This window comes from Leucopleurus acutus, assembly GCF_964270905.1.
Source record: "Leucopleurus acutus genome assembly, chromosome: 1".
Lineage (NCBI taxonomy): Eukaryota > Metazoa > Chordata > Mammalia > Artiodactyla > Delphinidae > Leucopleurus > Leucopleurus acutus.
The window spans coordinates 173,130,261-173,152,716 of record NC_139142.1 but is presented as its reverse complement, the minus strand read 5'-3'; the positions used below and the strand labels follow the sequence as shown (position 1 = coordinate 173,152,716).

The 22,456-nt window shown below is 45.5% G+C and overlaps 1 protein-coding gene across 1 annotated transcript in view; it reads right to left on the bottom strand.

Moving 5' to 3' along the window:
• The window catches only part of TARS3 (threonyl-tRNA synthetase 3), a 51,522-nt gene extending 29,833 nt beyond the window's left edge, over nt 1-21,689 (bottom strand). Inside the window, exons 1-10 of the mRNA XM_082851553.1 lie at nt 21,377-21,689; nt 20,369-20,434; nt 19,461-19,657; nt 12,810-12,933; nt 9,428-9,549; nt 7,742-7,859; nt 6,117-6,181; nt 2,927-3,005; nt 1,884-2,027; nt 953-1,051 (exon numbers count right to left, since the gene is read on the bottom strand). Of these exons, the coding sequence (XP_082707679.1) occupies nt 953-1,051; nt 1,884-2,027; nt 2,927-3,005; nt 6,117-6,181; nt 7,742-7,859; nt 9,428-9,549; nt 12,810-12,933; nt 19,461-19,657; nt 20,369-20,434; nt 21,377-21,679 (1,317 nt within the window). The 5' untranslated portion in view covers nt 21,680-21,689. The remainder of the gene's footprint in view (nt 1-952; nt 1,052-1,883; nt 2,028-2,926; nt 3,006-6,116; nt 6,182-7,741; nt 7,860-9,427; nt 9,550-12,809; nt 12,934-19,460; nt 19,658-20,368; nt 20,435-21,376) is intronic.
• Between the last annotated feature and the right edge of the window lie 767 nt (nt 21,690-22,456).

The window sequence follows — 22,456 nt, the reverse complement described above, 5'->3', positions numbered from 1 at the left end:
CTTCTCAGGAAGGCACTGCAGAAGGTGGTCCCCCCAACGAGAGGGACAAGCAAGGAAGAGGAAGACATGGGTCAGGGGAGAGGGGACTCAGCACAGGAAAGACAGGAGGGGAGTAGCCAGGGCGATGACGAAAAGAAGTCCTAAGACATCAGTTGTCAAGAATCTTAGCAGCAAGTCAATTCTGGAGGGAGAGGATCAAATTTGAAGAAAAAAAATTTACTTAGAGATTACCTGAATCATCAGAATACACTGCAAGGAGTTTCAGAGTTCTGATATAAAGTTGAGGATGAATTAGTGATGGGCACATAGAAAAGTGAGGAAATGAAAGTTTTAGGTAATTATTAATTACAGGAAAGACACAGAAAGTACAGAAAGGAAAAGTAATCCTAGTAGTCTGCCTGGGTCACCTCTGCACAACATCTACATAGTCCTAATGAAGACTTTCTACTCTATGAACTTGTCCTATTGTACAAGTAGCTATTTTACAAAATTGTTTTTTCACTCTTTGCTCTGGAGCTGCCAAATCACCTAGGAGTCACATAATAAACAATGGCAGGGGGCACCAGTGGTCCAGGGAGCACATCCTGAGAAGCAATGATACTTCACAGTTTAGTGTTCTGTGCCACACAGAACCCTTCCTCCTTCCTTCTCTCAGGGGGAGTTCCACACTTGGTCTGAAGTTTATCTTAGTATCCTACGTGTTCCAGAAACTTACATGGACAAGAGGTACATTTAATGAAGTCCAAGTATAAATGTAAATATTTAGGGAAAATACAAATTGTTTCAATGTTTTTAGTTGAAGGTACAATGTGGCATTTCTCTTTGAGGTTCAAAATTCTTAGTATTATTAAAATAAAATTAATGGAAATGCTTGGCCATTTTACGATGAGAGAAAATAGTAAAATGTAAAATGGAGTTGAATAAGTATAGAATATTTTAAAAATTAACTTACTCGTATGAAATCCATAAGTGTATTATAAACGAAGGCTCCTCTGGGAAGAAAGAAACAGCTTCCAGGACTCAGATCATGGAAGAAGAAAAGTTCTTGTTCCTAGATTAAAACAATAATTGCATTTCATTTTCACTGTCGCTGCATAACATTTACTGTATACAAATGATACACTAGGAATAAAACATATACTTAGTTATTTCTGATTCTAATATTGACATTCCAAAGTCCCTCAACACTGTACTTGAATCTAACTACATGTAACAGCACATGTAAAATTACAACTCATATTTATGGTTACTTAGCTTTGAACTTGGCTTTTATTTCACCTAGTATTTACTGCTGATTTCCTCCTCGGCACCTTGGAGTACGGATCTCATAGGGAGACATGGCTGGAGGTGGGCTCTGAGTGACGTGACATCAGCATGGCCGTCATGCTGAGAGCCCACCCTGGTGGCCACCAACACCCAGTGTCCGTCCTCATGCCACTTTGCACGCTACCCAGCAGAGCCGAGGACATGGAGCTCCACAGCGAGTGCCTGGCCTGTCATGTAACAGCTCCTACGTGGCAGGACTGAGCTCCTACGTGGCAGGACTGAGTTAAACCCAGGTCTGCCTTCTTGCAGATCTTCTTTGTTTCTGCTCTGCTTCCCAAATACAAAGTATATTATCAAGTATACACAATTTTTTTTAAAAGGTTATTTTTATATCATGATAAAAATGAAAGGTGCAATTGTTTAAATCTAATACAAAATACAAGAAGGAAAGAGGTTAGAAGACATTGGGGTAGGAGCGTGAAAGAACTCAGCAGCAAACCATGAGCACCAGCAAAACAGAAGACAGGAGAGGAGGAGAAGAAGAAATGTTAGTTTTAAGACACCCTAGTTCTGAGACGCGGTCGCAGGCCAGCTCAGCAGCGCTCAGCGCGGCGCACCTTCCCAATCCTCCTGTGATCCTGGGTCTTGGTCTCCTGCAGCTTCTCCCAGGCTGTCATCATCTGGTCATCAGGAAAGGATATCCCGTAGACCCTCTGCAGCGTTTCCATTTCAGGGTTACCCTCCCAATATGCTGAGGAATTCTAAACATCAGATGAGATTTGGGTAAACACACCAAACTCTTGGTTACAAATAAAACTGCTCTGAAATATGTACAGCTGGTTCATACCAGGGGCCTGAGCTACCGTGGACTTTGGTATCAGCCGGGTATCCTGGAACCACTGTCCCGTGGATGCCAAGGGATGACTGTACACAATTCCTCACCCTAACATCAGCATAGCTTACTTAAAGATGAGTTTTTGTAGACTTGGAATCTTAAATTGTTTCTAACTAAACCTTCCCAGCCCAAATTATACCATTAATCAGTAAATTATGTACTCAGTCTGCTGTGGATTCTAGGGATGAAAAGTGAGAAAGAAAGTGTGGAACTGAGGGAAGGCCAAGCACCGAGTGCATCACCCAGGAGAGGGCAGTGGAGGAAGAGGTGTGGGGACATGAAGGCCAGCCTTGCTGACTGTCATCACCCTTCCTCCACCTGTAAGAAAACCAAGGCCTGGGAAGGGCAGGACGGTGATGTCAGTCTCATGCCTCTTGATTCCAGAGTGTGTTTTCTGCATCATACCACTCTATCCCTTTATTTTCTCCTTTTCCTACAGTACGTTATTCTTACATGCAGATAAACATTCTTGTTCACATTAGGGCAATTCAAGAAAACAATAGTATGCAGAACAATATTGTAATATAGATGAAAAAGAAATGCACTGTAACATGTATAGTAAGGTTAAATGATAAACAATTAAAGGCTACATATAATGTTCTAATTACCAAAATTCTAAAAAATTATATTATTTTTAGAAGCCCACATAAAAATCAAATATGGATGTAGTGTTTCTAAGAGGCATGGTGTTCAGGTTATAAAAGATATTATTGAATATCTAGTTCATCTTAAGTTTACTATATTAAGAAAAAAATCAATACTTACCTTGAAAATTTTTATCTCTTTAATTTTTCCAGTGTGTCTTACATGGGGGCCTTTACAAAGGTCAACTAGTGGACCACACCTGTAATAAAATATTTAAAACATGCCCAGGCACAGTTATAGCTTTTGGGACTATTCATTAGAAACCATGTTCTATGTTTTGGGGCAATGTTTAATTTAGGAACAACTTAATTTAAATGAATTTTTAATTTAAGGAGCAAGAAAGAGGCGATTCACCTAGTCTCAGATCCCAGCCTTCCCTCCTTCGCTCACATTCAAAAGCCACAGAATCCTTGGAAAGAAACTGTGCAGACAGAGACACAACTTTTCATTGTCACACCCTAAGGCTCCTAAAAACCTTCACTGTCTTAAAATCAGATAGCCATTTCCCTGCTCTACACTAATTTTCAAAACCAAAATTATATGACAGTTATAAAAAATGCGTTAAGTTGATCTTTTACATTAAAAATAAGCTTCACCAAACCCACAGAATGCACACCAACAGTGAAGCGCGCTATAAGCATCGGTGTAGATGGATTGTAACTCATTTCCCACCTCTGGTGGGTAATCTTGCCCATGGGGAAGTTGTGCATATATGGGGGCAAGGGTGTATGGGAACTCTCTGCATCTTCTTCTAAATTTTGCTGCGAACCTAAACGGCTCTAAAAAATAGTCTACTTAAAAAGTAAATAAATTCAAGGGTTTTTGTTTGTTTTAAGGCCCTCTGATTTCATGACAAAATGTCTAATTGTCTCTTGGTTTAGAAAAACAGCATACTGACTTAACAACGTAAATCTCAGGCAAAGGTTTAGATCAGAGACGACACCGCTATTAAAGCACACGGGGCTGCAGGTGGGGACTCGCCTGCACCTATAATGAACAAGGGACCACTAAACCCTAACAAGCGCAGACTTTTCTCCAAGTACAGAAACATTAGCAGAGTTAAGATACCAATAATGTGGGTCTGAGGGAAGGTGACTTAACGTCAACCAATTTAAGGAAAATTTAGTAAAGAAAAAAAGTTGTTCCTTAACTATTCCAACCAATTTTAAGTATTTTTAAAGTTCATTGGTTAAAAAGTTAAAAATTACAATGAATACATAAAGGGACTGGATTATTCACCAAAGTACAATGAAGCTTTAAACATGAAAACATCATTTCTCTGAATGACCAGGCTTTTATGTATTGTTCTCTGTCCAAGATGGAGGTTGTAAGTCAATGCTCAGAGAAATGGAAAAAAATGCCTGATTAGCATGAAAGACTTTAATAAGCTAATCTTTAAATAATTCCATAGAAAAAAGCCATTTATTTTCAAAAAATTAAATACAAGCCATTCCAATTGATAGAATAAGCATCAATGTTGACCTAAGTTAAAAAAAAAAACAAAATGTCAAGTATTAAAAGTCAGAAATTTAAAACTTAGCATACCTTTTCAATTTCTTCATTTATTTATTTATTTATTTTTTTTGTGGTACACGGGCCTCTCACTGTTGTGGCCTCTCCCGTTGCGGAGCACAGGCTCCGGACGCGCAGGCTCAGCGGCCATGGCTCACAGGCCTAGCCGCTCCGCGGCATGTGGGATCTTCCCGGACCGGGGCACGAACCCGTGTCCCCTACCTCGGCAGGCAGACTCTCAACCACTGCGCCACCAGGGAAGCCCTCTTCATTTATTTTTAAACTTTAAAATGATTATACTGACACTTTTTTGTATTATAGGTAATAAATAACAAAATCTTATCAGGTCATTGGAGAGCAGCAAAAATAAGATAAGCATGGTATCCACATTCAGCATAAAATGGCCATGTGTTCATATTATCATTTAAGAAATGCACTGTGGGGACTTCCCTAGTGGTGCAGTGATTGAGAATCCGCCTGCCAATGCAGGGGACACGGGTTTGAGCCCTGGTCCGGGAAGATCCCACATGCCACGGAGCAACTAAGCCCGTGCACCACAACTACTGAGCCTGCACTCTAGAGTCTGTGAGCCACAACTACTGAGCTTGCGTGCCACAACTACTGAAGCCCACGTGCCTAGAGCCCGTGCTCCGCAACAAGAGAAGCCACCACAGTGAGAAGTTCACGCATGGCAACGAAGAGTAGCCCCTGCTCACTGCAACTAGAGAACGCCCACGTGCAGCAATGAAGACCAAACACAGCCAAAAATAAATAAATACAATAAATAAATTAATTTTTTTAAAAAAAGAAATGCGGGCTTCCCTGGTGGCGCAGTGGTTGAGAGTCCGCCTGCCGATGCAGGGGATGCGGGTTCGTGCCCCGGTCCGGGAAGATCCCACATGCCGCGGAGCGGCTGGGCCCGTGAGCCATGGCCGCTGAGCCTGCGTGTCCGGAGCCGCAATGGAAGAGGCAACAACAGTGAGAGGGCAGCGAACCGCCAAAAAAAAAAAAAAAAGAAATGCACTGTGCACAGCTGTGCATAAAGGGGGTATAATTTTACTCACAGTACAATTAAGTCAGAGAACCATAGTACTTGAGTGTGGAAAGGAAGTTCCCTGTGGAGGATATTTGTGGTCGTACTTATACAGGGACCAGGTCTTCTCCGATGGGACCGTGAAGGTCACAGGCAGCCAGAGAGCAGGACACACAGGAACAGAGACGAGCAGTACGCACAAGGCAGCTGAACAAGTGGCCAGTAAAAGGGGTTGGGAGCCTAATGCCCAGCAAAACTAAGTGGTTTGGGTAGGGGCACCCACTGGTCTCTGCTTCCCACCACTTCTTGTCTCACTGTGAGTCCAGCTGACGCCTGGAGGGTAATGCTCTTGGACCCCAAGCAGTGGAGAGCGTGGTAAGAGGCAAAGAATCACTGCCCGAGGAGATGGCCCATGACAGCTCCCACCACCCCTCAATAAGAATGTGGGAGGACAAACAGAATTCCTTTCCCTAACAGTCCCCCAAAATGTGAGGCCCTGAGAACACAGTCTTAACCACAGGGAGAAAGAGGCTGCTACAGCTAACATCCAGAAAACAGAATGTGGGTTTTTAGTACCATCCTAATAAATACAAATGAGAAAATAACAATTCCCTTTTGGTGATAACATTTCAGAGTCCCCACCTACAGTAGTACTATACCAACCATGCAAATTTATAAACAGACCACCCACCAAAGACAGACTTGCTACTGTTAATGCCTTCAGATGTACCACTGAGCAGTGTTTAAAATTCACACACACTTTACCTGTAAACTGTGGTCGTTGGCGTGTTAATATTCTCCTTCAGGATGCGGCATTTAAATTTATTGTACTACAAAGAAAAATACATTTACATATTATCACACAAAATGTTTAACTGGGAAAAAATGTTAACTTTTTTCAACACACCCTGAATGGGCATCTGCTATGTTCTAGGTGCTGAGACTGTGGGGATACAAAGAGCTGACAGCCCAGAGCTGTGCCATGCAGGACGGGAGCCTACTGAGCATTTGAAATGCAACTGATCTGAAATGAGGTGTACCACAAGGGCAAAACACTGGATTTCAGAGGCATAATGTGAAAAGAAGAAAATAAAATAGCTCACTAATTACTTTTTATGTTGGTTACATGTTGAAGCAATATTTTTGATTTATTGGGTTAAATAAAATGTTATAAAAATTAATTCCATCTTTCTTTTACTTTTAAAAGGTGGCTACCAGAAAATTTAAGATGACATATGTGGCTCAGATTTGTGGATCTCATTATTGGACAGCACTGCTCTCGAAGATTCCAATTTTAACTACATGAAGTAAATAAAATTCTGAGGACACGTAAAAATTAAAAACGGGAACCCTCCTGCACTGTTGGTGGGAATGTAAACTGATACAGCCACTATGGAGAACAGTATGGAGGTTCCTTAAGAAACTAAAAATAGAACTACCACATGACCCAGCAATCCCGCTCCTGGGCATATACCCAGAGAAAATCATAATTCAAAAAGATACATGTACCAAAATGTTCACTGCAGCACTATTTACAATAGCCAGGACATGGAAGCACCTAAATGTCCATTGACAGATGAATGGATAAAGAAGATGTGGCACATATATACAGTGGAATATTACTCAGCCATAAAAAAGAACGAAATTGAGTTATTTGTAGTGAGGTGGATGGACCTAGAATCTGTCATACAGAGTGAAGTAAGTCAGAAAGAGAAAAACAAATACCGTATGCTAATGCTTATATATGGAATTTTAAAAAGTGGTACTGATGAACCTAGTGGCAGGGCAAGAATAAAGACACAGGTGTAGAGAATGGACTTGAGGGCACAGCGGGGGGCAGGCGGAAGCTGGGATAAAGTAAGAGAGTGACATGGACATATATACACTACCAAATGTAAAATGGTTGGCTAGTGGGAAGCTGCTGCATAGCACAGGGAGATCAGCTGAGTGCTTTGTGATGACCTAGAGGGGTGGGATAGGGAGGGTGGGAGGGAGGCTCAAGAGGGAGGGGATATGGGGATATCTGTTTACATACAGCTGATTCACTTTGTTGAACAGTAGAAACTAACACAACATTGTAAAGCATTTTTACTCCAATAAAGATGTGAAAAAAAAATTAGCAGAAAACCCCAAACGAAAGAGGAAAACCCAGAATTTTATATGGTATTATACATATTGTTGAATTCAATAGCCGGAGTACTAACAACACTCAGAATTAATCAGATTTATAAAACACACATATGAAACTATTCCCCTGGCCCTTCACCTACCTATGTCTGCATTAAAAATTCAACCAACCCGTTTGGAACAATTTGGTGAGCAGTGGCCAATTATTTGTTAAAACCAGTCGTCTGTGTTAAATATTGTTCACGTTCCCGGCACGAACTCACCTTAAACAGGTCCAGCAGGGCCTCCTTGCTGACTTCCAACCTTTCGAAAGGCTGCTGCTCTTTGATGATGGCCTTGCACGTGCTCTCCAGCGCTGGCAGCTCTGTGCTGGACACGGCCCTGCAGGGAAAAGCAGCGAGAATCAGCACAGATTGATCAGACATGACCTTAGACCTGTGGCCTTTGTCACCAGCTGACTAGCCTTCTACATTGAGGAACGTGGTTCTTTACTGTCCAGGACTTCAGAGGGTCAGTCATCCTTTCACAAGGCAGGTAACCCTACTTCTCAAAGAGGGAGACAGAGGCGTCAGCTGATGAACTGCCCTCGGTTCTCTGAACAGCCCCGTTGGACACTCCCCAGCTGGACCACAAGCTCCTCCGGGGCCTGATCATCTGGGCAGTCTTCCTCATTCTTCACATGTTTACGTTTTTGTTCAAAAGCGTAGTGTGGAGCGTGCGCCATGCCCCTGCCCTAGACCAGGAGATCCAGGCTGGGAGGAAGCTCTGAGAGTGTGAACTACAGGTCAGCCGGCCTCCGCTGGGCAGTCCTGGCTCCTCTCAGGAACCCCTGTCTGTGCTCACACCCCTCCAGCCCTGTGGGCCACCTGCATTCCTCAAACAAGCCACACACACCCCGACCCAGGGCTGTCCCACAGAGGCCTGGGACATTCTTCCCCCACCAGCCTCAGAGCTCGCTCCCTCTCTCCCTCCGTCCCACCCCTGCTTCAAGGTCACTGAGCTCTCAGCTGACCGGCTGCCTGCTCAGGCCCCCACCTCCCCTTCACAGCCCTCACCACCTCATCACCTCCGACAGCAGACGGCTGCGTGTCTGTCTATGTCTGTCTCCCCCATCCAGACTGCTGAGCCCACGAGGACAGGCTGATCTGTCCAGTGCAGAGTCAGCAGCACCAAACCCAGAGCACACAGGGGCGTCAACACGTCCTGCGGAATGACTCCGGGGGGGACTACGCTGGACAGGCTGGGAGCAGGAGCTGCAGAGTGCCGGGCGCTCGGTTAGGGAGGGGTCACTTTGACAGCGTGGAGGTGGCAGATGGCGGGAAAATGTACCACGGTCGTCGAGGCAAGGACGCTGGGTGTCTATGTTAAGGCAGAAGGTGGGGGAGAACTACTTAGGGGATAAGACTGGCAGAACTGGATGGAGTGACTGGGGGGGGGTAGGGGTGGCAAGGAGCAGGGTGGGCTTGGGAAGACCCTCAGGTTTTGATTTGAGAGCTGGTGGTTTCCTTAAGGGCGACGAGGGATATGGAGAAGGAGGTGGGCCAGGGCTGGGCCTGCTGCTTGTGATTTCAAGCACAGATCTACTTGAGGAACATGAGGCCGCTGCGAACCAGCACCTCTGGCACCAGCTGTGGGACATGTGTGGCTAGGGTGGACAGCGCCCTTGACCATCACGGCACAGAGCTGAACTATGTGCTCTCCAGGGATTAACCCTACAACTCTGGTCCGGATTAGTAGTTTGCCCTAGCCAAGTCTCAGGTTACATAAATAGTGTATCACATCCTTCTCAAGAAAAGAAAGAAAACAATTTGAGAAGTTACCCTTGAATCTAAACTCATAAAAAATAATACTGTTCATAAATGGTGACCTAATCTATAATCACATTCTGCAATAGGTATTCACTACACTAATGTGTAACCACTATAAACACATGCACTCAGAGGCGTTACCTGTCTTTGAGGAACATGTCGTAGTAGAACCCGCAGTCGGTAGGTGGCCCGCAGCACAGGAGGCCCCCGTAGTGGAGCTCCAGGGCTTCCCCGAGGACGTGGGCACTGGAGTGCCAGTACACCTGCAGGCAGGACAGAGGCCGCGGCCACGACCACGGGTCACGGGAAGCCATCAGGCAGACAAGAGGACAAGCAAGCACGTGGATACAGTGTAAGGGGACAGACACTGGGACACAAGGCAGCATCAATCTCTGGCGACTGCTGACGAGAGATGCTTCCTGAGCCCTGTCTGGAATCCCTGGCAGCCGGCTGCTTGGTTCTAACGTGCAGCTGCTGCTCTGTGTGGCACTGAAGCCCAGCTCCTAAACCACTTCCTTCTGTGCCTTGACCACCGAGCAGAGCAGCCGCCCAGAGCCGGTCCAGGCCCAGCGCAGAGGAACGCCAGGGAGTGCTGGGCATGGGCCCCTTTCCTCCTCCTCCAGGCAGCCTCTCTGAATCAGATTCGAGGCCACAGCGGCTGCTCATGACATCACTCACGTTAACAAGATTCTGCGTCTACACAGCAGTCTTCACGCGCTGAATAGCATGTGGCTGTGGAAGTCTGAAAGATAACTCAAGACAGAGGGGTCACTGAGGACTGTCTGCTGGCTGCCGGGGTCCCCTGGGCAGGGTGTACATTTGTTAATTCACTGCAGTCCAAGGGCCAGTCATTAGCTCTACAAGTTCAGAAAGTTGATTGGGTTTTGAATTACCAAGGAATCAACGGTTTATGGATACATTAAAACTAACCAGTCAGCAAATATCAATAAATATAGATGCCAAAGGAACAAGACAATCGAGTCCTCTGGCAGCACTTTCCTCAGTTACATAGGAAACAAACTGCAATTAGAAAGCTGTCTGAGATAATAAACCGGAGTAGAGGGAGTTAGCTGGCTGAGCAGGCTCCGTGCAATCCCGACCCGCGGCGCCAGGCCTAGAGGCAGAACCCTCTGCTTGGGATGGTACAGGATGGCAGGCTGGCTGCCAGCGTCAGCCCAAGTACCTTCTTCAGTGCATTGTGCACACCTGGAAATCGCCTGAGCCAAACACTGTGTTAGGTGCTGGAGACACAGGAGAGAAAGAAATGCGAGCCACTGGCCTCAGGCAGTTTGCAGCCTAGTGGGGAGAGGGCAGGCAACAAACCTCTAAGTGCATCATAGCAAGACAAGAAGCATATTTAAAAGAAGATGAGGGCTTCTCTGGTGGCGCAGTGGTTGAGAGTCTGCCTGCCGATGCAGGGTACACGGGTTCGTGCCCCGGTCCGGGAAGATCCCACATGCCGCGGAGCGGCTGGGCCCGTGAGCCATGCCCGCTGAGCCTGCGCGTCCGGAGCCTGTGCTCCGCAACGGAAGAGGCCACAACAGTGAGAGGCCCACATACCGCAAAAAAAAAAAAAAAAAAAAGAAGATGAACAGGGTGCTGTAATTAAGAATCACGGCGGACGCCCTGTATTCACAGCGTGGTTAGGGTTGGGGGGATGTACCACAAAGCAGCTTGTGGAAGGGTGACAGGTAAGAACAGGCCAGCGACCATACAGGCCTTGGAGAGGGATTTGAGCTTTATTCTAATGCAGTGGGATGTATTAAAAGGTTTTAAGCAGAAAAGAAATGATTGAATTTACATTTAAAACATAGGGCATCACAGAACTAGCAGCTTGGGTTCTTACATATATCTGGTTTTGTTTACACCTCAGATAAGTACCTTGTTTACACCTCAGATAAGTACCTATGCTTCCTGAGCATGAGGTCCCAGCAGCACATCGCTGACTGCTCCTGGGACTTCCGCAAAGATTTAGAGCAGAACGAATACCCACATACATTCTCCTGCTGGACAGCATGCTTGCAAAAGGAAATATCTATTAGATATATTTTAGACTTGAAAGCTCTACCATTTTATAAAATGCTCCTTGTTTCTGGTGTGCGTACTTATCAACTTTACATTAACATTCTTGCTGTCACTTTCAACATGAATTTACCTAGAGGGTGAGGACTATTTACTTTCCTATGTTACATCATGCACTAAATAGTCTTGTAAATAGAAGCATCTTTTAAAATAGAAGTTTAAGAGTTTGCTATACAAAGGAGATGGATTTTTCTGTAAAGTAAAAAATGCTTTACAAAATCATTAATTTTATCATCTTGTAGATCTGAGTTTTCTAGATTTGCTTTTCTAGGATTTCTTTTTCATGGATATGCATTAAATATTCATAAATGGGTTTATGCTCAAAATCTTAATATGTTCATAGTAACAGGAAAATAAAATCCAAGAACAAAAAAAAACCTCTCTGTTACTAAATTACACTAAAAGAAGCATTGAGGGTTTGGAAAAGTTACTGAAGCATCCTGAGCCTGTGTACTATTAACACGGTACCTGTGTGAAAAGGTAAGTGCAGACTCAGGGAGATAATGTACACAAGGGGCTGGGGCTGGTGCCTGGCACGGAACATTCTCATTTTCATAAACAACCACAAGTATTTCGGAAGCCATGCAATGTGACACCATGTGCCATGTTAGTATCAGGGTAGGCAGAGGGGCGGGCTGATGAGACACTCCAGAAACATTCCCCAAGATAATATGATAAATAAGTTTTCTCTTTCATGATGTCACTAAACACAGGGGGAAAGAACTCCAAAGAGGTCGACCCCTCCATGGAACATTAAGTTTGGTAGCTCCCCCGGCCCCCCAACCAAACACCTGACAGTCTGAAAGCCTGCAGCAGCCCACTGTTAAAGAATCTGTTAGAGAACAGTGTCTGCAGGTCAACCAAGAGCCAGCTAGTGTGGGAAAGTGCTCAGGTCTCGGCAGGATTCCGCCCTCAGGAGAGGGCTAAAACTAACTGCCGGGCCAGCTACCATGGCTGCTCCTACTTGCTTCTCTGGAGGCTGACACCACCCGAAAGTGTCTAGTCGTTTATTCCCTTGCTCACTACCCCTCCCACCAGTGAACTCTCTGTAGCAGGAGCCTCTGCCGCCCCACAAGGTCTGGCATGTGCACCCAACAGCTTAGATACTGGTCAGCTGACTGAGGGAATCAATACGTGTTCACAAGTTCTGGGGTGACAGCTGGCATATAGTTAGGTGACAGCTGTTTGGGTTAGATCTTAAGTGAGAAAAACTAAATAATACATATAAGCTATGTATTTCATTTAAAACCTGCTCTTTCTGAATCACTTTTAAATATGGTGTTATTAATATTATATTTATTAAACACCAACAAATGCATTTTAAACCTTAGAAGGCCACAAAACCCATCATTCTTGACTTCGGTATGTGGCGTCATAATTACATAATGTAACTGACAACATAAATAGCCGAAGTACGGTGGGTTGGTCTTTAAACACTTACAGTTTGGGCTTCCTTGTCCTCAAACGTGAGCAGCTCTAGGGTGGTGTCCCCTTCCAGCGGACGGTCCAGGTCCCACAGCTCCCCATTCACTTTGGCTATCACTGTGCTTTCTGCCAGCTCCTGACTGGTGAGAGAACAGTCACGTGGGCGTTAACGCACCACAGGCTAAAACAAAAGATGGAAATGATTTCCAGGGTTTCTTTCTTTAGTGGAAAGTACAAATGTAAACTAATAGATTTTTTTAAAATTCTGTAACACTTATTTTAAGTACAAAAGTAATAAGATACGTTCACTGTAAAAACTCAGAAAACAGAGAATGCACAGAATAAAATAAAAATCACATAAATCTCACCATCCAGATATCACCACTCATATAACATTCTGGCACATGTTTTTCCAGTCTTTATCTATACCCGCCCCTCCTTCACACACTCACCCCCCACACACACACAGGCACACACCCCCATCATAAAAAAACATAGTTGCCTACATAATTTTCTTCACAACCATGCCATCAGACAGACTCCCAGAACATTCTGGAAGGACCACACTGATTAAGGACGCCTCCTCCTGCACACCAGGTCGTTGTGTGCTATCAGAGCGTACACTGCACAGACATCCGTGCACAGGCGGCTTTGTTCTTTGGTGACTTTTCTGGGAATAGGCCTTTGGAAGTAAAACTGTCAGGTCAAAGAGCATGTACCTCTGAAGGACTGCTGATAAATATTGTTTGAATGTACCACTTCCACGCACCCCGATTTTTTCAAACTTTGCCAATGTGATGTTGGAAATGGTTGTTTTAATTTGGTTTATTGGATTATAAATGTTTACTGGCCAGTTTACTTTTATGAACTGTCCGTGTCCTTTGCCTATTTTCTACTGAGGTGTTGATCCTTTTCCTTTGTGTGTGTGTGTGTGTGTGTGTGTGTGTGTGTGTGTGTGTGTCTTTTCATTAACATTTATTGTTTGAAAATTACTGACAAAAATAACATGTCAAGAGGAGAGACCTAGAAAGCACAGAAAAGCACAAAGAAAAAAAATCACCCTCTGGACTTCCCTGACGGTCTAGTGGTTATGACTTCATGCTTCCAACGCAGGGGGGTACAGGTTCGATCTCTGGTTGGGGAACTAAGATCCCACGTGTGCAGCCAAAAAAAAGATTCACCCTCAATCCAGTCACTCAGAAATTACTGTTAACATTTGCTGTCCGTCTTTCCACTTTTTTGGATAAATACATACACCAATGTAAAAATTTTAATAGTATTACTCTTTATGTTATATGATAACCTACTTTTTAAACTTAACAATAAACCATGACATTTTCCCCAACAGCAAACAGACTTGTAAAACGTGCTATTTGACAGCTGCAGTAGAACTAAGATTTGCTTAATGAACCCACTATTGCTGGGATTTGGGTTATTTCTTTGTGGGTTTTGGTTTTTCTTGTTTTATTTTGACAATGACAAATAAAGCTGCAATGGACATTCTTGAACATACATCTCAGTTCCTGATTATTTTCTCAGGAAAAATTCTAGAAGTAAAACTACTGAGTCAAGGGATAAGCACTTTTAATGACTTTAATTGGACTATATTACCAAATTTTCCTATCAGAAGAGGGTCCCAAAATACCTTTCTCTGTGCTCTCACCTTCAGGAGTACAAAATTGTGTCATCTTGACAATGTAACGTTTTCATTTGCATTTCTGTGAGTAACTTGAGCAGGGGCACAGCACTGTGGTTAACAGCACACACTCTAGGGTCAGGCCAACCTGGGGTTAAACACTGGACAATTTACTCAGCTTTTCTAAGCCTCGGTTTCCTCGTCAGCAAGATGGGAATTACAGGACCTTCCTCATATATTTATCCTAAGGATTAAATAAGGTGTACTCATAATAAGAACTTAATACACATTCAGTATTGTTATCAGTGGAGTAGAATTTTATCTTCACCTTCGCTGGCCATGCCAGGCTGCTAAGGGCTCCTCAAGCCCATTCTCTCTGTCCTCTACAATCAGTGCCTGGCCATCCTTGCAGCAGGAGGCAGCCACGTGGCTTAGGTGGAGGCAGAAGCGGTGTCCAGCACTCCCATATCTCAGCCTTAACACCACGCAGGGCACCTGTCCATCCGGCCCTCTGTAGATGGAGCACACATGCTACGACTTTTGGGCCATACGGACAAAGGAACACTGTACCAGACCACCCAACAGCCAGATGGAAGGAATTTAGGTCCCCAAATAAACATATGGAGAAGCGCTGCCTGCCAACCTGGACCCTGCACCCCCAGACTGCTGTCAGAGAGGCTCTAGTCGTATTTAAGGCACTAAGTTTTCTGTGGCCTGTTGCAGCAGCTTAGCCTGTGCCTTAACTAACGCAGAAATAAGGGCCTGCAAGTGAGTAACAAAAACAAATCATCTGGCATTGGCTTAGCGGATGGGCGGTGGGTTACACAGAAAGAGGTACTCAGACGTGGAAAGCCAATAACCCTGTTACAGCATAACAAAGTGTCTCCTAAGACTTGCAGGCAAATAATGTGCTTACGATGCCTGTAGCACATGAGTAAACGGTTATACAAAGGCAAACGCTGGGATACACTGGGTAACTCTCGTGGCTTTTAACAAAATACTACCAGGCCAAGGTAAGCTCAGACGGTATTTGTCCCCTTGCGAGGGAGGCTCTCTCCGCACGCGGCCTGTAAGCCGAACTGAATGGGAGTTCAGAAGTGTGAGGCTGTGCAAGATGCAAAAACAATCTTCTGTCCCAAAGAGCAGGAGGAACAGCCCTTCTCAAAGGCCGCACAGAGACAGACAACACAGGCTGGTCCAGCTACAAGGATCAGAGCCCGCAACCTACAGTTTTGTCTGATCTTGGCCCATTTAACTGAGGGAGGGAGGAACAAGCAAAGGACAAAGGCCAGGGAGTAAAAGGGTGAGAAGTCTCTGTCTAGGAGAAATCTTCAGTATGGTTACTTTCACGGGAAACTGACTAGAAGCTTCTAGTTAATTGCTTGAGGGAATTGTTTTGCCAAACAAACTACAAGCCCAGCTTACAAGTACCTGTCACTGATCCTCAGGAGCCCTGAGCCCCACATGTGCACCAGCAGGAGCCGCACCAGCAAACCCCGCGGCCTCCACCATGAACAACTGCCCGCACTTCAGATGCGGCAAGTGAAGGCCAGGGACAACGACAAGCCCTCCAAATTGCAAAATCAGGGCCGACAGAGGGCGGTGGACAAGAGAGCTGCTCCCAGAGGACAAAGGGTGGCCAGATGGTTTGACCCGAGCCCCACCCACGGCCAGGCTGCAGACAAGATCTGGGGGCTCCTGAATACCACTGTCTGCCGCATCACTCCTCTTTTTTCCAAATGACACTTTAATCGTGATTGTGTTTATCCCACCACCATATACACGTGGCATGGGCAGCCTCGTCTATCAGTTTACTTGCTGCTAGAGCACGAGCAGCCAGCCGATGGGGGTGTTGTGTGCTTCACCTGAAAATCCTGGGCTTTCTACTGCCAGGGGCTGGAGTCGTCTCACCGGGAGAGTGAGGGAGTGTGGGGGATGATGCACGGCGGATGCTCACAGGTGTCTGGAGGTCCCAGCAGCACGCCGTGGCGGACGCTGTCCCCAAGACCATCCTTCCTCTCTCCTGTGGTGAGAGTGCCTGGGCTGGACACGTGGCCAGCCAGCAGGAGCTACGTTTCCATTCTCTTACAGGCGGCGTGGCTGTGTGACTAAGCGTGAGCTAACAGGCTGTAGGTGGGAATTAAAACATGCTGCTCCAGGGTCTTGGCCTCAAAGCACCCTTGCTCTCCAGCCGCTCTTCCCCTGCCTGCAAGCAGGTCCATGGGTGTGACCCAGCCTCCACCCCTAGATGTGGACAAACCCTACCTAAGGGGACGGCAGAGCGACAAGATGCAGGGATCTTGGGCCCATGAAGGACTGCCTAGACCAGAGACGCCCACCAGTCTGGCCACCACGAGTCTGTCAGGGGAGAATGTGGCATCTGCCTTATTTAAGCCATGATCTCTAGGGACTCTTTCCTGCAGCAGTTTAGTCAGAAGCCCCTGGGGGGCTCCTGGAAACACAGATGACTAACTGATTCAGCAAGTGTGGGATGGGGCCCAAGAATCTGCTCTTCCATCAAGTTCCCAGGTGATGCTAATGCTGCTGGTTTGGGGACCACATTCCAAGAACTACTCTTCAGTGAACTACTATGAACTGTCCTTTGCTCATTTTTTCTGCTGGGGTATTTCCTTGGGATAAATGGCTATGTATAGAATGACTGGATCCAAGGGTTGGGGTTTGCACATTTAAGAAAGAGACTGCGCCTCTGCATCCACCCTCCAGCAGTGCCATTTCCCCAAAATCATATCAATATTAACCATTATTCATAAATCTTTGACAGACCAATAGATAATACACAATTACTTTAATTTGCATTTCTAAGATTATCTTTTCCTCCTTTTTATGCGTCATTTTTACACATAGCCATTTTTCCTAAGTGTTTTTGACTCTGTCCATCTTTTCCTTAACGATTTGTACCTTACATGTTACACTTCGGAAGGCCGACACTCCCTCAGAGCAGGGAAAATCATCCATGGAATCAAGTCTCAGTAAACCAAGGGAACAGTCAGTATAATTTAATAAAACTATTATTTTTAACTTTATTTTTATAACTGTACACCTTGCTGCACCCTTACTTATTTTAATAGTTTTTCAGTTAATACTCTTCTCTAATTCACTTTTTTAGTTTCCTCCTAGTTTAATTGTTCTTTTTCTAACTGCCTGAGTTGAATTCTTAGTCATTTCATTTTTTTTATTCAATAATAAAAGCCTTCAACACTATAAATCTGTTCCTGATCACCACTTCAGATGTATTACATAGATTTTGAAATATATTCTCTTCATTAGAAGTATTTTCTAAGAATACTCCTTTTTTACTCTTTTTATTTCCAAAAATACTTGTTTTTATTTCTTTTCACCTGAGTATTTTGAAGTTTTTTTAATTTCCTAGCTTTGTTTTGTCTTGTTGTCATTTAATGCTTACTGAGTTCACAACGGATTTCACTTTGCTCACAGAATGCTAACTGTGTGTTTCTGTATTTTATTAAGATTCTGAGGAACCGAAAGCACAACCACAGGTGCCAAGAGAGGAGGCACCATCTGGGCCACAGCACAGAGATCAGGGACTAGCCACAAAGCCTACCTTAGAGTGTTGTTATTCAGACCATGTAATCTTAATTTTGGGCTATTTGATCAAAAACTGAGAAAGGCATGTTAAAGTCTGCCACTCTTGAGTTCCTATAATCTTGTATTTCTGGTTTGATGCTACGTTATATAACTCATAAAGGTGCGTGACAAATTGGGAATTATACTGTTCTTCTATTTTAAAAATAAGCCTCAGTCTCCCATTCAATGATTCTGTCTAATGATTTAGACAGCCCTAAATTCTGCTGTCTGACGGTAACATTAAGACCACTGCTTTCTTCTTATCAGGTTTGCCTGATATAGCTTTGCCCATGCTTTAGTTTTGGACAATTTTACTTTTTAGACACTCCTGTAACCCCTCTGTCATAAAACTCGAGGGTGGTTTTAAACTAGTACCTGTGGGAATGCAAGTCACTGTACAATGAGAACACGTCCTATAATGAAATGACCTTGTTTCCCAAGCTTGGACAGTCTCTTCAGTGCAGGACGGCTCAGACTTCAATCCACCAACATGCAAATGACTCTCCACGAGGAAACATAAACTTATTTTTGCCTCAAAGCCCGTTCCCAGCACATCTATTCCTCTCTCCTGGAAAGCACAGGAACAGGTTGGGAGGGGCCTTTAGGGTGTATGATATAATAGGATGAAAAATACAATCTTAACCATATTTTTCAAAGGAAATCTGAAGATTTTAATTGTTGAATAGTTTGCTTTTTAAATAATAAGTTTATTTACATGGCAGTTTTGAGCTATAGCTTCCACAGAATTTTATTTAATGCCAGGAATTAACATTAGTCAAAACAACACAACTTCACTGAAGTATCTAATTTCTAGGAAGGTCAAAGCTTCCAGGGCTGATCATAGCTCTAACACATACATCTTCAATCTATAATTAATAGGCCTTTTTGTACATTTCTAGAGTTGCTTTCATTTTCAGAGTATCTCTCATATATAGTATTTTATTTAATCTTTACAATCTCGTAAGGTAAACGATAAAAGTATTATTATTTCCACTTAAGATTTAAGAAAACAGGCTTGGAGGGATCTGCCCACATTGGTCCAAAGACCCACCCACAGTTATTTACTGGTGGAACAATGGCTTGGAGTCAAGCCCAACAAAAGACCTGTAAAATCTCATGGAAATAACTTGATAATGAACCGGGTCAATGTAATGTCCCCTGTCAAGGATTACACATTTTTCTCTACTATATATTTTTACTAGAACTCTAAAAATTGGACCCTTGAAAGAGAAGGAGATTGTGTTCTGATATTCAATTACGTATTAAATGGCCCCTTTAGAAGCCAAGAGGTAAATAATTACCTAATTACATTTAATTTATTCAATTGAGTAAGAAAAGAATACCTTAGCAGTCCCTAAGAACACATTTTCACCAAGCTCTAGCCCAACACTTAGTACTGATCATCTGCTCCACACTACGGTTTACCTAATTTCAGCAGCCACTTGGCAAGGTGTTGTTTTCCAAGCTTCCCCTTCCACTGTTTTCCCATCAGCCACTCTTACTGTGATCACATTGCTTGTATTCCCCTTTTTTCCATAAATGGCAAGTAAGAGCTGATGATCTTTCTTCAGTATTTCAAAAAGCTTCAATCTTTCCTTCACAAAATTTGGTGGATTCTTCACCTGAAAACCATTAGAATACAGGAGGGTTAACAGACACAGTCCACTTTTTTCTAACTGCTCAGCTCTAAATAAGCCCCACCCCTTCTCAGCACGCTCAGGTCACGGCCCCCACAAGCCCCTATGACTCTGCGTTCACTCTCACCCCCTGGAGACTCCCCTCCCAGGGTCTAACTCCCTCCTAGCTCTCAGGGTCCTGCGCAAAGCCCTCCTCTTCCAACTACCACACCCACTGGCATCGCCCTTCTCTACAGGTTTAACATGCTCGTGCACAGAGCCACACAACTCAGCCTTTACTGATACACCATCTGACTTTGTTCTCTAGTTGTTTCTCCCGTTTGTCTGAACTCCTCAACCCGATGGATCCCTGAAGCCAAGATCCCTCTGCTCCTACCAAATGTTGATGTGCCTGATCAATTCTGGTTGTTTTAATGATTTATATTTAAAAAGCAAAGAAGCCGGTTTCCTTAACACAAAAGAAGAGCTCTGCTTTCTCAACTTAAATAGACTAAGGAGCCCTTTACAGCTGTGGGGCTGGCTCATCTCTAAGTTAAGACATCTTGTATCTAAGGCTAACAAAATTTTAAACACACTCCTGTGGCCCAAGCCGTAATTTACAGCAACTGTTTTAATTAAAACCCCTGGGCAATTAACTACATAAGCATATTTAAATTATAGGTAGTATTTTATATTATTTCCACAGCAATGACTTACCTCACTGTCAGGCCCGCTTTCCTTCTTCTTTTTAATGTCCTTTCCTTGGCTCTGACTAGGAGGAGGCTGAGAAATAAAGGGAAATAATAAACAACTCATCCCAATGACAACAAAGAGCAACATATCTGAAGCCCGAAGCAGGAGAGGGACAGGCCAGCAGGCAGCAAGCGTCCCATGTTTAGAGGCTCACGGCTGGGGCTCTCCTGACCATTACCTACAACCTTCAACAGGTAAGCCGTTTTCTGGGGTTCAGTCCTTCCTGAATGTGCACTTTCACATTCTTGCTAAGTACACTTAATATATTTTGCTCTTTAAAGTTTTCCCCCCCTAAATTTTAAACAAATAATGTCCCTGGATTAATGGTTGCATAGCTGCTCCCAGAGACTTTAAATGCACTGTTTCAAGAAGGTGTTGCCCAGGAGCACCACAGTCCGCTGGTACAAGGACTGAGAACACCCACAGTCTGAGAAGGCCTTCAGAACTTAGAAATGCATTACGTTAGAAGGTAAGTGAACCAAAACATTAAAATACGCTATTAAATGACAATATTAAATACGCAAATCTCAAGATAGACCTCCAAAACAAGGCAACAACTAAACACCCCAAACCACCTGTCATAAACAGCTCAGACCAGCCATTCACCAGGGGAAAGGGAAATGTTTCTACATGGAGCTGTTGGTCTTCCTGCCCAAGAAAATAAGTGTGAATTTTAAACACTGCAGCATTTTTTTCAGACAGGAAAATGCTATTTCTGCCACTGAAGAAAATGTGCGCCGAGCAATTTACGGGAAGAGTTGAGACATTACAGCGTTAGGTCAGCCTGGCGATCGCTGGAGACGCAGCGGCCCCGGCGTCTCCAGTCTGTCGCGGGCTCCCGGCCCGAGTGAGAGCGCGGGGCAGGGTGCCGGGAGGGCAGGCCCCGCCCCCGCCCCCGCAGCGCACCTGCCGCCCCAGGGCTCTCAGCGCACGAGCTCCGCCACGCCCTGCGGACAGGCCCCAGCCCGGTACCTGAGCGCCCGCAGCCTCGCGCCCAGCCTCCTGCCGCAGCGCGCTCTCCCGCCGCGCCTGGTGGCTCAGCTCCTCCGCGAGGCACAGCCGCAGGCGGTACAGGCGGTGGCGCAGCTCGCGGTTCTCGGCCCGCAGCTGCGCCACCTCGCGCGTGAGGCACGGCCCCTCGGCCTGGCAGCGGTCGGGCGCGTTCAGCTGCTCGTCTCTCAGGCGGTGGACCTCCGTCCACAGCCAGCGGATGTCCTCCTCCTGCCGCGCCAGGCGCGACGCCACGGCATCCGCCGCCAGGGCCTCGGCCGCCATAGCGTCCGCCTCGCCTCACACAGGTACCGGCGCCCCGTGGGACACAGTCGCCAGCTAAGGGGCGCACTGCGGTGTCCGGGCGGCGGCCCGACGCTATATAAATAGCGGGGCGGGTGGGGGGAAACGGGGTGACGGGGCGGGGCGGGGCTAGCTGTACCGTGTAGGGGTGGGAAGATAGGAGCTGAGGAGGGCGGAGATATGGGGTGGGGCTATAGGAACTGTAGGGGCGGGGTGATGGGGAGGGGTGGGGCCGGCTTGCACTGCAGGGACGGGCTATAGGAACTGTAGGGGGCGGAGTGAAGGGGAGAGACTGAGCGATAGGAACTGTAGGGAGGGACGATGGGGAGGGGTGGGGCCGGCTGTGCACTGCAGAGGCTGTGCTATTGGAACTGTAGAGGGCGGGGCAAAGGAGAGGGGTGAGGCTGGCTGTGCACTGCAGGGGCAGGGCTGTAGGAACGGGGCGGGGGGAGAAGGGTTGGGGCGGGGCTGGTGTACCCACATTGGACACGCTTCGGGGCTGGGGACCAAGACAGGTAGAGTGACCTGGAGAGTGGAGTGGGCCCTAAACAGGCTCACTGTGCCTTCAAAGCTACGAGTAGGTCGCCAAAATGCATATTGTCCAAAACCATCTCCCTTCCCAGAATGGCTCCTGTTTTCTCTCTCGTGAATCCTGGAAGTTACCATTCTTTTAACTTGCCACCAGGTTCTAAAAAGTGGCCACTGAGAATTGACCTTCTTTGGGCTCATGCCAAGGCTGCCCAAATGCAAAGGTTGCTG